The sequence below is a fragment of the Melanostigma gelatinosum genome (assembly GCF_949748355.1).
Source record: "Melanostigma gelatinosum genome assembly, chromosome: 6".
NCBI lineage: Eukaryota > Metazoa > Chordata > Actinopteri > Perciformes > Zoarcidae > Melanostigma > Melanostigma gelatinosum.
The window spans coordinates 12,905,469-12,917,580 of record NC_136639.1 but is presented as its reverse complement, the minus strand read 5'-3'; the positions used below and the strand labels follow the sequence as shown (position 1 = coordinate 12,917,580).

Here is a 12,112-nt window from a genome sequence, read left to right as displayed (position 1 = left end):
TTAGAAATATACGTGTGTGCTCAATGGTCTTTAATAATGAGTCATTCACAGCAGGACCCACAAGGGGGAACCAGAAGCTCTGTGTCAACATAGCAGCAATAATTAAGGAGTAAAATATATTTAGTATGACCTCCATAACTTTATACTTTGAATAATTCACAACAAATCCAACACAGGAGAAAACATCAGACTTCAGAACTTTGTATTACACAAAGGCAGTAAAGGAAATCACAAAAATAACAGTAGCAGTGTGCAGAACATGTCATGCAAACATATACTGGTGGCACCACCCAACTTGACTTTGATGTTAGAAAGTGGCAGTAACAGTATGTATCCATCTGTGGAAACTGCTCTCTGAATTACTGCCGATAGACATTTTTCATTTCAGCATGTCACAGCAGGAGGAGCACAGGGTTAATCTATAATGTCAATAAGCAGCGACTGCAGTTTATTTAGGCGTTTCAGATTCTGGGTTCTGTTGTTGTGCACTATCGGCTCATTGGAACGGCTTACTGAGAACTTATGCAGCTGAGCCTTCGTAATTGTTTTTTTCGTTCCACACGTGTTCTTTGCCTGCTGTGACCACATTATAACCTCAGTCCGTTCACACAGGTGTACAGACCAGAGCCTTTTACAGTATTTACCAATTCTGCCAGTAAAAACCCAACAACTTCTAACATTTGATGATTTGTTTGTCTTGCAAAGTAACTAAAATGCAATTAGATGTATCACAGAGGAATAGATGCACACTCTGACAGAATCATACAGACTCTTCTGTCTTGACCTCTAATCCTCCTCGGCCTTCGCTCATTCAGCACTATCACGGAGAATTGGATTCTCAAAGCGCCTGTAGAGTAATTAGCTCACTCACTGTCTCTTCCAATTGTTATCCTTCACGCTCTGTTGCACTCATTCAAGTCAAGTCATACACAGCAACACTCATTCAGTAACACACACACACGGCTGTTACAACTGACCAATGATTCAAAGTGTCTCGTGATTTGAGACGCGCAGAGGTGTGTGGTCGTATCACTCTGCTGTTCATATCCAAGCAACACAAATCCCAGAGGATCAAGCTTAGCTTCTCTTTGTGAACACAGACACACGCACACAAAGATGAATGCAGCTCGAGAAGCAGACTGGAGTACAGACACTACTTTTATAAAATACGATGATTACGTTTTTTTTTAAATCCACATCTGCATTTATATAAGCCCTGTGACAAAACTGTCTGACAGCCCACTTCCTCAAAGTAAGAATAAAAACACAGGTCCTCTGATATTTTTACAGCAGTATATGTGTGCAATGCCAAATAGCACTGGTTACTGGGGCATAACTGAAAAACCAGAAGTGGATCTCGTATCCCCAACCGTGCATATCTCTGTCTCCCACACATCTCCCGGCTCAGATATCACTGCCAAATATCACCCCACAGATCGGCTAAGCATGATAGTCCGTGAGCACCATGCTAGCAATGAGCATTAGTTATTCTGACCTCGATCCATAAACACCAGCGAAGTTCCACATTTCAAAAATAGATGGGAACCGGATCCATCAGATCCACACGGAGGATTTTTTTCCCCACCAGCCTGACAGATGCTGCCAAAAGACAAATTATGCATCGATTTTGAAGCACTGCGAGCACCCCGGCACCTTGACGCAGGTGCAGGAGACAAGAAAGATGGGAATGGAGTCAAGTAACAAAAGAGAATAGGAACAGATATCAAGACAGAGTCTGGGTGTATGTGTGCAACCAGTTTCCAAAATAAGTAATCCCTCTCTCACAATATCCCACTTGGTTTTTTACAGCAAATCTTAAAACCTAATTTAACAAATAGTTGTACCGTGTCTTGAGGAATATCATTTACAAGTTTGAGAAGTGGAATGTTTTTCTTCCAGTCGTTCAGGTTGTCTTACTACTACACAACAATAGTACTACACCTGTGACACAACAGCTTCAATGGAGAATTTAGTTAAAGTAATGTATAGCCTTCCAGCAGTCAGTTGTTCTGTTGATATTCAATTCATTTTTACTCGATTGATATTCCTGTGACTATAACAATCCTCAAAAGTTGATTGATGAGCGATGCTGGCTTGCTGATCATCACGCCCTCTTTCTATAAATGCTGTGGCAGGATTTTAGCTGATCCCCGAGCATCTATGAAGATGGCAATATCGAAGCTCATCGAACCCTGTTCACTGTTCACACTGTGCATTGAATTGTGAAATAATAAAACAGACGGTTGTTTTTACAAATCATCTCATCTTTGGTTCACACAGCAGAGTTATTTCATAGGAATCATTATCACATGCTACAGTTGTGCCTTTAAGATATGCAACAGCTTAAATGGTGAAGAATCTAATCTGTTTATGTTGTGAAGTTTAGGACACATAATACTCAATATAAAATACAATATTGTGTTCTGACTGCAGTACCTAGTTTCCAAGGTAACAGGAGGTGGGAAACTGAAAGCTCAAAACAACTGCACAGGAGCAAAAACAGCTTCTTACTTTGGGTCATCACTCAAGTGGCAACACAGAATGACTCGTTTAATTCTTAATAACCTAACTGGCAAATCAACCAACGTGTTAGTCTTCTAAATGTCTCTACTCCATTCACCTCCTAATCCCTCGCTGCTGCTTAACTCCCTCCCGGGCAAAGTGCTATCTTGTCAGCAGCCTTTCCTGTCCCACTTACCCCCCAGAACCCTGCTCATTGATTTATCTTGAGGGGACATGTCGAGGGGGTCCAGTTTATCCTCAAAACATCTTACCGGTGGCTGCTGAGAGTTGAGCACCCCCCTCTTGGTGGAGCCCCCTCTGGAGCTGAGCCTCTTCCACGACTCTGAGAAGCGCCCCCTGGTGGTGGGTCGCCCCGGCCCAGATGTCCCGGACGCAACAGATGAATCATCCCGGGTGGAAAACGGACGATCCCTGCGCAACTCCCTCCGCTCACTCCACTTCTTCTTGGAAGCCATGGGTGTTAAAAATGTGGTCAGAAAGATGTGGGAAGTGAGGCACCCACGCTAAATCGAGGAAGCTGGTCTTTAATCAAACTAGTGCCACAGGTGGCATCTTCAATTCATTCTCTACTCTGCTGCCTCCTGAAGCTTGATTCACTCAGTCTCTGTCTCTCTTCTTTCTTTCAGTCTTCTTCCTCACTTTAAGAGATTATGCAAGAAAAAAGTCCAACTCCTTTCTCCCTATTTCTTTTACTTTTTCCCTCTTCTGATCTTTTGATCAAAGGAACGGGACAACAGATCTTCACCTGCTCAGCTGCACTCCTGCTCTCTTCTTTTCTTCCGTGGAGCCTTCCTCTGGGAGGGATGGGAGTCAGAGAGGAGAGGAGGCAAAGCAGAAGGTGCTGTCTGCACCCTGTTGCATGTGTTGTTACTGTGGCTTGCTGTTTTCCCTCCTCACATCGAGAGAGAGAGAGAGAGAGAGAGAGAGAGAGAGAGAGAGAGAGAGAGAGAGAGAGAGAGAGAATGGCAGGGAAAGAGAGAGGGAGGGAGGGAGAGAGAGAGGGAGGGAGAAAGAGAGAGAGAGAATGGCAGGGAAAGAGGTTGTTGGAGCGTATGATATTGAAATACGGATGAAAGAGACAAAATGATAACTACACAGGAAAAACGGGAGAGTAATTTTTCCGGAGTTACAATTATTTTCCACTGAAGGAGTCATATTTAATCATTTTGGAGTGTAATTACTTCCAGTAGCCAGTAGAGTGTGAGTAAATATTCAGAATAAAATCTATTGGAGTAAAACAGCGTGACCACGCCCACAACGGTTCCTTAAGTTTCGTTTCTGCCGCCATGACACCTCTCGCTACACTGGAATGAGCTGACGTTTTATGGAACGGAAGGGCTGAAGTGAGGAACAGAAGACGGCATTTGAAATAACATGTCAGGTAAGGTCATTCGTTTTGGTTAACTTCATGTGTGTAAGGTACATTGTGTAGCAACATTGCAGCTAACCTAACGTTACTTCACTATTTGCATTGTCAGATATGAGCCGTAGCTTCTGATTGTTCGCGTTAGCAGATGCTAACGGTAGCTTCTAACGTTTTCACATAACTTAGTCACAGTCAAACGTTAGCTTCTAACGCATTAACATCAATTCGCAAAATATTTGGTGGTTTATGGACATATTAACGTCGACACACCTGGATTAAAGTCTCAATAAAGTAGTATTAGCTATCATCAGTAGCCAGCGGACTTCACTGAGCAGGTGCATGTGTGTTTTATTCTGTGTAGAGGGGCTGTCTTTTGCTGCAGTTAGTTGGTGCAACAGGTACATTTTACTGTGAAAATGGCTATGTAGAATTTGCAGTTTGTTGGCGTCAACACGTGTATTTTACTCAGAAAGGAGCTGTTAACGACCGTTTTAAGCTGCATTTGTTGGCGCTAACCTGTGTATTTTACTCTGAAAAGAGCTGTTAAAAACCGTTTTAAACGGACTGTTTCTAGCTGCGTTTGTGGGCGCTAACACGTGTATTTTACTCTGAAAAGAGCTGTTAACGACTGTTTTAAGCAACTGTTTCCGGCTGCGTTTGTTTGCGCTAACACGTGTATTTGACTCTGAAAAGAGCTGTTAACGACTGTTTTAAGCAACTGTTTCCGGCTGCGTTTGTTTGCGCTAACACGTGTATTTGACTCTGAAAAGAGCTGTTAATGACTGTTGGACTGTTTCTAGCTGCGTTTGTTGCCGCCAACACGTGTATTTGACTCTGAAAAGAGCTGTGTTGATGGACTGTGTTTCGCTGCAGTTCATCAGCACCCTGGTCGATGCAACATGTGTGTTATACTTTGAAAAAATGCACTTCACTCTGTTGACTGCTAAAACTAGCTGGGCTTGACATTGGCACGGGCCACTCGCGAAGTGCGGGTAGAATTCCGCAGCATAAGCTGATTGATCTGTTGCACTGTGGCATGCTAGAGACGGCCAAGTCGGAGACAACCAGGTGAAGTAGACATTGTTCAAGATGAGACAACTGGTTACATTTCTGATGATGTGTTCACGCCAAACGCAGTAGATTACATACAAAGTCTATGCACAGCCACTATGAGACTGGAGTGACGCGAATTGGCGATTCAAGCGAATGAACAGGTCCCTTTAGTACAGCGTAATAAAGACGTGCTTAAAATGTCCCTCGTTTTTATAATGAAATAGTTTACCCTTGTGGAGACCTACTATTAGTCCATGCATCATGTCTTTCTAATGTTGGCTTACTGTGGTATTACTAATGTTGGCAGTCAGCTGTTTCTGATAATGAAACTAATTTAATTGTTTTTGTCATGAAGGATGCAAGCTGTAAGAGTGAAGTACAGAGATCGTCAGAAGTACATTTGTTATGAGGGGCAACTAACCTTCAAATCATTTTTGGATTGTGGTGAGTGAAAAATATTGCACACACTAACCTGTGGAACAATACACTTGGGATGTCACTCTATGTTTTGCATACCTGAAAGTCTTTTCCCTGGAATAGCAAAGGTCTGCATGGAACACTGTCAGTTTTGGGATTACAATGTTCAAGTGAAGATGGCCTTCTGATTGCTGTCTGTTATGTTTTTCTGCAAATACACAACCGATTCATCACTAAGCTTGTCCCTTGGTATTTTGTCTTCACAGTTGCCAAGAAATTTGACCTTCCAACCTTGGACTTAAAAGTCTATGATGAATCAAAGACCGAAGTTGATGAGGAGGTGTTTGAGTTTCTACTAAAGAAACAAGACATTGGTGTGCTGGAGATTTGTCTACCCCAAGACCCAAATCTTGAGGGTTAGTTACTTATTAGCTTATAACTTCATATTTATCTGTACGGCTTGGTCAATCTAACATGTTTTGAATATGCAAGACAATTTAATATATCTGAGTTGGGGTTTTTTAAAATCTTATTTAGATATTTTGAAATCATCTCTGCTCACCCTTTCCACAATTTCTGGAACTGTTGTGGGCATGATACAATGTGAAATATTTGCATTCCTCTAATAATGGATGTGTGCACTTATATTGTCTTATAGTCACATTGTTAATCACATTAGTTCAATGTTAATATGATTTCTAGATTCTTTGAGCTCCCCTTCATGCTCCTCCTTTGCAAGCTTCAGTGGAGACAATGAGAGGGACTCGGACGACACCACTATATTGCAGCATAGTCCTGCTACAAGACAAAGAGATGAGGGAAGTCATCTAGCTCAGGTAAGCTCTGCAGTTTCCCTTGCATCCTTTCTGAAGGTTTAAAAAAAATGCCAAGGTTGAATGGTAAATGGCTGAATAACTGAAGTTGTAAAATTGTGGCCATTCTGTTTGATAATACTTGATGTCATTATTGTTTTAAACGTTTCATTGTGTTCATTTTTGTTCTTCCCACTTAGATGATTGAAGACATCCTGAAGAACAAACCTGGAGGAGAGAGGATCATGAATGAGTATGCCCGAACAAAAAGCCTAACGGATGCCAGAAGACGTGATATGGTCAAGATATTGGTCGCACATATGACAAGTGAACATGGGTATGTTGTCATGTTGTTATTATTACATACCTGCACTCCTAATACACATGTGTGTCTTGAATTGACACAGTACAACACCCCTCTTTTAGCAGGTGGAATTTACACATCAATACTTTTGATTGGAGCACATATAGTAAAGTCTGTGTGTTTGTGTGTAGGACAAGTCCTTCAAGGCGCGTTAAAGAGGACTACGCAAGGGGCATCACTACCTTGTACCCATACCTGGCCGATCCTAGGAGCAAGTTAGGCTATGTAAGTACATTAAAACGTCTAACTTATTTACTTTTCACTTGCTTGGAATGTAAATATTTCAACTGCTGTTTTACAGATGGGTAGTGTTTTTATTTCAAATAAAGATCTGTAAACATTACTGCATGGCAACAAGGGCTGTCACTTTTTGAACATTTGTTTGAATGTAATTAACATTCAAACTCTAATGACTCATTTGAATAAAAAATGTACAGTCTATATCCACAGCTGACTGTTTAACGTAGTTTACTTTGTCACCCAACAGAGGGCGCTCTAACGTATTGCGTGTCATTTCATATTTGTTCGAGTGTTATTTTTGGAAAAGGTGACAGCCCTAATGGCCACCATCTCTGCCTTCCCCGTAAGTTGAACTCTGGCGGTGTTAAAGCTCAGTTTACTTTCGCACCGCAAGGGTTAGCCCATTAACAAGACACAACACTAACCGTGTAATACAATAACCTCTGTTTTTCAAAATAACTGTCATTAGAAAGAAAGGCCTCATCACAATACTAGGAAATATGATAGTTTTTGGGGAAAGATTAAACTATTTCAACTTGTTCAATCAAACTGAATAACCCTTTTTACTTTAGGAGCATTATTACAATGCAGAAGATGGGAGTGGGTATCTGGCATGGAGACTGAAATTTGTTCAGAAGGAAGCATCGGAGGGAAAAAAGAAGACCTGCAGTCAGTCACAAACACTAACTGGTATGTGTGAAGTCTAATTCATAATGCATGATGAGGGAATAATCATATAATGTATATATATATATATATATATATATATATATATATATATATATATATATATATATATATATATATCCTATTTTTCTTCTGGAGACGTAAGTGCCTGCATGGCCATCCTTGCAGAGTTTTCCAAGCCTTATTTCTTATATCTTAGGACATAATATCATATACTAACCCAGTAATTGATAAAAGTGCCACCACTATTACAGGTGGTCCAAAAGCAGAAAGAGACTCATTCAGAGTGGAAAACGGGCTAACCACAGAAAGCCTGTGCTGCGAGGCCATTGCGCTTATGAAGCATACAGCTGATGAAGCAACTGTGAAGGAGAAGATGAAGCAGACCTTTACCTATCGCCAAGACATGGTTCATGACCCAGTGAAGTCCTCTGAACTATTCACAGCGTTTCCAAGATTCCTGGACATGGCAGGACTGGTATGTGAACGTTCTACTGCCACTGTCATGACAATATTATTTCTGTTCTACAATAGCCTGGGTAGGGTTGTAAGATCTGTCATGACCATGGTGCTACACCATAATGTTTACTGTTCTGTTTTGACCAATTCTATCTTGTCTGCAGATTGACCAAGACTTTGGTCTGATGTTTGGGGATGCTGCTACTACAAAGTTCCTGGAGAGATGGCCTACTATCTACAAACAGAAAGTCCTCGAACAAAGCCGTGGCCTCACACAGACAGCCGATCTTCAAGACCTGGTTCAAAATGCTGAATGCACAACAGACGTGGAAAATGGTATGCTAAAAGTTAAGGATCATAGTTATGGAAGAGAGAATAGTTTTTGAATGAAAAATGGATTGACTGTTCGCTTGTAGTAAATGCTTGTTTATGAATTTTTACTTCCAGGATGGGACAGTGACATGTCATCCATTTTGGTTCTTGTCCACCTTCTACCACCATCACCACATGGCCGCAAGAGACCAGGAAAACTCTCAGCCAGACAAGCCAGTGACCGTCTTGTGAAATTCATTAAGGTGAGGTTACAGTTCAATTAAACTGGAAAATCGTCACTGTTCTGTCCCCTTTTCTAAACCTTTCAATCCTCTTTTTAAGATTATGGTCAATTAAGACATTTCCTTAAACTGACTAATTTTATAGCTGACTAATTCATTATTTTTTCTGTCACAGACTGGGATGAGCATCCAGGGGCATCTGGACGGCATCGTGGAAAGCCTTCAACCATACCTGCTAGCTGTGGGGACCCAGAAGAGTCTGATTCACAAATACTTCATTGTGATTGACAAGCATGCAATACCTTGTAAGTCACCAGACACACTTGCCTGTTTTGATGAGCTTTTCAAAGCTCATTTTGTCTTTGGTACTTCGTACAACCAGGATCTGGTAAATGTGTACAACTTCTTGCAAACCACGATCTTTGAAATCGATGTTGATACCACTAAGGTGAATCCAAGGGTTGCAGAGTTGAGGGCTCGGATGCTGCATTGAGTTGATACGAAGATGTTTTGTTTTATTTGCAAAATCCCCCAGGCAAACACCAATTCCCTGACAAAACACTTGAAGTTGATCCACGGACTTTGTTCAGGAAAGACCCTTCGTCTTAAATGTGGTCAGGCTGGTTGTTCACTAGTTTATGGCACTTTTTCTGGGTTTCGAAAGCATCTAAATAAAGCACATGAACCTTGTTCTGATCCTGGTGAAGGCCCATCTACATCTGAAGATTTAGCAGCAAGTAATTTTGATGACTTGCCAGCAAGAAGTTCACCTTCTGACTCAGTCCTTCTCAAAAGGAGTCTTGTAGACAGCTGCGCTGCAACAGTAGCCGAACTTAAAGTGGCAGGCGTAAGTGAAACAACTGTTAACTCTTTGGTAATTTCGATGGAAGAGATTGTTGACGATATCCATAATCAAGCAAAAGAATCTGTGAAGAAGTGTCTATCTTTACAGGAGCCTATCAAAAGCGACATTGAGAGCAAAATTGATCAGTGTTTCGAAAAAATGGAAAATCCCTATGGTGTATTAAATTCTGAGAGTAAAAGAAGGCAGTATTTTACAGAGAAGTGGGGAAGGGTAGACTTAGTTGAATATGTTCTTGGTACAAGATTTGATACCCTACGCAATCGCACCACTGGAACTTATGATCAGGTTGTTGTCACTGATAAATTAGTTTACATCCCTATTTTGAAAACTTTACAATTTATTTATCAACATCCTAACATAAAAGAGATGATGCAGACTTCAAGTTCAGGAGAAAATCTTCATGACTTGTGCGATGGAGATCTTTTCAAGAGTCATGATCTATTTTCAAAACAGAAGCATGCCATTCTGATTCAGCTTTTTTATGATGATTTTGAAACTGCAAATCCTTTAGGCTCAAAACGGGGAATACATAAATTAGGTGCACTCTATTTCACCTTGCGGAATTTTTCTCCCAAGTACAACTCAAATCTGCTTAATATTCATTTGGTCGCTTTATTTCATGCCCAAGATGTTAAAACATATGGCTTTTCTAAAATACTTGATCCACTTATGCAGGATATTAAAATACTTGAGAAGGATGGAATTCGGGTCCCCTTGTATGATCAGCCAGTGTATGGAACTATTGTCCAAGTTACAGGTGACAACCTTGGTCTTCACAGTTTGTTTGGTTTTGTTGAATCATTCAGTGCCAGATATTGTTGCCGCTTCTGTCTTGCTGAGAAAGAAGACTTTCAGACTGAGTTTAATGAAGATTCACCCAAGATAGTTTTGCGAACTCGCGCACTTCATGCGGAACATTGCCAAATGATGGAGACAAATCCCACTCTTCCCTATGTGATGGGCGTTAAACGTTCTTGCATTCTAAATTCCTTGCAATATTTCAATACATGTGAAAACTTCTCTGTCGATATTATGCACGATATCTTGGAGGGAGTGGCACAATATGAAATGAAACTTCTATTACTGCACTTGAAAGATAAGTACACAACATTAAAAGAAATAGACTGTAGAATTAGGAGTTTTAACTATGGCTATATGGAGCAAAACAACAAACCTCCTACAGTTAAGTTAAGGGAGGACTCAAATGACTTGGGGTTGAATGCAATCCAATCCTGGTGTTTACTTCGCAATCTACCACTTATCTTTGGAGACTTGGTTTGTCCAAATGATCAACACTGGTATTTGCTACTGCTTTTGCTTCAAATTGTAAACATTGTATTTTCACCAAAGTTATCAAAGGGTATTACTATTTTTTTGAAACACTTAATCGTGGAACACCACAGGTTGTTCAAGCATTTGTTTCCAAACAAAAGGCTGCTACCAAAACATCATTTTATGGTGCATTACCCTATGTGTATTCTTAAAATTGGACCACTTTTGCATAGTTGGTGCATGCGCTATGAAGCAAAGCATCATTTCTTTAAGAAACAATTAAAAAGCTTCAAAAATATCACTAAAACTTTGGCCAAGAAACACCAAAATCAAATAGCATACAGGTGGCAGACATTTGATCCCAATGAAGTGATAATTGGTCCAGGTAATATGGTAGCTTTAAATGTGCTAGACTGGGGCTATGAGATAGCTGAGACTATTCAGGTACCAATTGACACCAAGGTTTTAAATATTAGATGGGCCAAACACCATGGAAATATGTATCGGACGGGTTTAGTCGTTTGTCTGAAGGTTCATTGTGAGATGCCAGTTTTTCACAAAATCCACCATGTAGTTCTGAAAGATGAGAGGTTATTGTTTGTTACATTTGCCCTGCAAACAGTGTGTCTTGATGAGCATTTTAATGCATATAAAGTTGTGTGCACAAAAGACGGACCTCATGTAGTTGATGTGAAAGAGATTTTCTGTTATAAAGCATTTGATGTACAAATGTCATACAGGTGTGATGATGCAAGTTTGTTTATTGTGCCATACTGTTTCCTATGATGTCATAGTGAAAAGGCCAAAGTGTTCCAAAGGTCCAAAATGTATTCTGTAAAATATGTATGGATACATTGCACATTTGTAATACAAAATAATAAATTGTGCTTTGGTAAATACTGATATCTGATTTATTTAACTTGTTGGGTTTAATGATAACCTTCCAGAGTAAGTTCTCTCAGGTTTTAATCATAATTTAGTTCTCTATGGAGTGTAATTTAGTTCTATATGGAGTGGAATATAGTTCTATATGGAGTGGAATATAGTTCTATATGGAGTGGAATGTAGTTCTATATGGAGTGGAATATAGTTCTATATGGAGTGGAATGTAGTTCTATATGGAGTGGAATGTAGTTCTATGTGGAGTGGAATGTAGTTCTATATGGAGTGGAATGTAGTTCTATGTGGAGTGGAATGTAGTTCTATGTGGAGTGGAATAGTTCTAAGTTGAGTAAAATGGCAGTAGAGTTGTTTTCATTTTATGCTACATAGAGTAAATTATCATCATCTAGAGTTAAATACAAACACTGAATAGAGTAAAAAATACTCTGAATCATTAACTCTGAGGCAAGAGTAGATTTTACTCTATATAGACTGGGACCAAATGTTGTATTTTATTGAGTAAAATTTTATTCAATTTGAGTAAAATTTACTCCGACAAATTTACTGTGTAGGAGCTCACAGATTGGGCAGAGAAAGAACAGGAAGGAAGAGCAAAGA

The 12,112-nt window shown here is 40.1% G+C and overlaps 2 protein-coding genes across 3 annotated transcripts in view; one reads left to right on the top strand and one right to left on the bottom strand.

Annotated features, from left to right (window-relative positions):
- The window catches only part of trpm3 (transient receptor potential cation channel, subfamily M, member 3), a gene marked incomplete at both ends in the record, with an annotated part of 116,361 nt that extends 113,383 nt beyond the window's left edge, over positions 1 to 2,978 (bottom strand). For both annotated transcript variants that reach the window (XM_079270877.1, XM_079270878.1), the window contains one exon: positions 2,775 to 2,978. In XM_079270877.1, coding sequence (XP_079127003.1) covers positions 2,775 to 2,978 — 204 coding nt within the window. The remainder of the gene's footprint in view (positions 1 to 2,774) is intronic.
- Positions 2,979 to 3,644: 666 nt separating this feature from the next.
- LOC306779286 (uncharacterized protein) lies at positions 3,645 to 11,985 on the top strand. Its single transcript, XM_079271142.1, has 11 exons — positions 3,645 to 3,904; positions 5,298 to 5,386; positions 5,626 to 5,775; positions 6,062 to 6,195; positions 6,372 to 6,508; positions 6,667 to 6,760; positions 7,348 to 7,465; positions 7,717 to 7,940; positions 8,086 to 8,257; positions 8,369 to 8,496; positions 8,651 to 11,985. Exons 2-11 carry the CDS (start codon positions 5,299 to 5,301, stop codon positions 8,966 to 8,968), a joined length of 1,563 nt encoding a protein of 520 aa, XP_079127268.1. The 5' UTR covers positions 3,645 to 3,904; position 5,298; the 3' UTR covers positions 8,969 to 11,985.
- The last annotated feature ends 127 nt before the right edge of the window (positions 11,986 to 12,112 follow it).

Excerpts from the sequence above, each read along its gene's own strand:
- LOC306779286 (XM_079271142.1), top strand. The coding sequence starts at position 5,299 with ATGCAAGCTGTAAGAGTGAAGTACAGAGATCGTCAGAAGTACATTTGT. Across the intron at positions 6,196-6,371 it reads AGGGAAGTCATCTAGCTCAG|ATGATTGAAGACATCCTGAA; the intron begins GTAAGCTCTGCA and ends CTTCCCACTTAG. Across the intron at positions 7,941-8,085 it reads TCCTGGACATGGCAGGACTG|ATTGACCAAGACTTTGGTCT; the intron begins GTATGTGAACGT and ends TCTTGTCTGCAG.